Source organism: Helianthus annuus, chromosome 13, assembly GCF_002127325.2.
Source record: "Helianthus annuus cultivar XRQ/B chromosome 13, HanXRQr2.0-SUNRISE, whole genome shotgun sequence".
In the NCBI taxonomy this organism is placed as follows: Eukaryota; Viridiplantae; Streptophyta; class Magnoliopsida; order Asterales; family Asteraceae; genus Helianthus; species Helianthus annuus.
Window position 1 is genome coordinate 3,434,328 of NC_035445.2, and position 1,445 is coordinate 3,435,772.

At 33.9% G+C, this 1,445-nt stretch overlaps 1 protein-coding gene across 1 annotated transcript; it reads right to left on the reverse strand.

Annotated features, from left to right (window-relative positions):
- Window positions 1-1,160, reverse strand: LOC110897283. The gene is made up of 4 exons (XM_035981828.1): window positions 1,139-1,160; window positions 744-916; window positions 451-522; window positions 1-243 (listed from the first exon to the last, which is right to left on the reverse strand). The coding sequence occupies exons 1-4, from the start codon at window positions 1,158-1,160 to the stop codon at window positions 163-165; spliced, it is 348 nt and encodes a 115-aa protein (XP_035837721.1). The 3' UTR covers window positions 1-162.
- Window positions 1,161-1,445: the final 285 nt, after the last annotated feature.

Sequence of the window (1,445 nt, forward strand, 5' to 3'; positions counted from 1 at the left end):
AGGTTTGCCTTCCGGAGTTTAATCAATCAATAAGCTCTCTTTGAGATTTAAGCTTTGCCGAAACTTCAAACGTCAAATTCAATATCAACTCATCGGATTCGTGTAATGATTCCGGTAAGAAGAAGACGACATCGTATTCAATCGGTGCCCTAATTTCTTATCTTAACCAATAACTGCCAAATCGTAAGTTTCGCCGCCGTTTAAGATATAATCACCGGTAGTCACGTCTTTTACAACAACAGCCTTAAAACCAACACACCATAATCATAAAAAAAAAACCCTAAAAACGATTATGTTGTATCGAGTTATGCAAGCATTGAAAAGTTATTCAATTCATAAAAAAAACAAAATCCGAAGAAAGGCGTGAACCCAGAAGTAAATTTAATCGGACCAAAGAATAAAATTGTCATAAATGTTCAAAACAACACAGTTAGGGATGAAGAAACATACCGAAATTAAAGGGGAAGTGGCAGCGATCAAAGTGTGGCGACAATCATTGGAGCATGGAAGACTTAACATTACCTGAATCAAGAGGAAATTGATGTTGTTAGGAAACAATATGAAATACAAATACGTTATACGAATGGCGATTTCAGAAAAAAAAAATCAGAAATACATGACCATCTCCCGTCTGCATCTCTCATCTGCTCCATATCTCTTTTGTTTCTCTTTTACAATTTTAAATATAATGAAAGCATTAAGATAGGAGAATCATGTAAACCAAAAGACAAAAGAAAACAGACCTTGTTGCTTGAACCGCAGACAAATGGTTTTAGGGTTTCTTTGAAGTGATTTTGGAAAGAAGAGAGAATGAGGGAAACAACTATTGATTGAGAATTAGGCGCTTGTGAAATTGAATAAGAAAGGAGAGAAAGGAAAATGCCGCCCAAATTCTCAATTCTCTGGCCAAAGAGAGCTGCCACATCATGGTCAAATAGTCAACCTTTATTTTGCTTTAGTATAATAGATAGATTTATATATATAAAGTAGCCTAACTCTTTTTCTATTATTTTTTGTGAGTTAAGATTGTTGCTCAAATGAAAAAGGTTATTTCTGACGATGATTATTAGGTTGGAAGGAAGTTAATGATCTATTTTGTCATTTAAGAAATGGCAATGACATCATCGTGTTACCCTACAATCCCGGGTTTGATTTTCCATTTAAATAAGTGTTTGTAAAGAAAAAGGCCTTTACTTTAAACTTAAATCGCAACGGTTTCACACTTTTTGATATTTTTAATTGTATAGTGTCCATGTCAGCCGGAAAGTACTGAATGTGGCTATTATGTGAGGAAGTTCATGAAGGAGATAGCTTATGAAGGAGTTGAAATACTTGACAATGACAAAGTAAGTTTAGGAAAATTTTTGCCTGCATGCTAGAGAAATATCTACTTATATGTCCAAACAAATGCTTAAATTCACAGATTTACATTTAGTCTTGAAATT

Excerpts from the sequence above, each read along its gene's own strand:
- LOC110897283 (XM_035981828.1), bottom strand. The coding sequence starts at position 1,160 with ATGGAAAATCAAACCCGGGATT. Across the intron at positions 917-1,138 it reads GGAAAATCAAACCCGGGATT|CTCTCTTTGGCCAGAGAATT; the intron begins GTAGGGTAACAC and ends ATGATGTGGCAG. Across the intron at positions 244-450 it reads CCACTTCCCCTTTAATTTCG|GCTGTTGTTGTAAAAGACGT; the intron begins GTATGTTTCTTC and ends GTTGGTTTTAAG.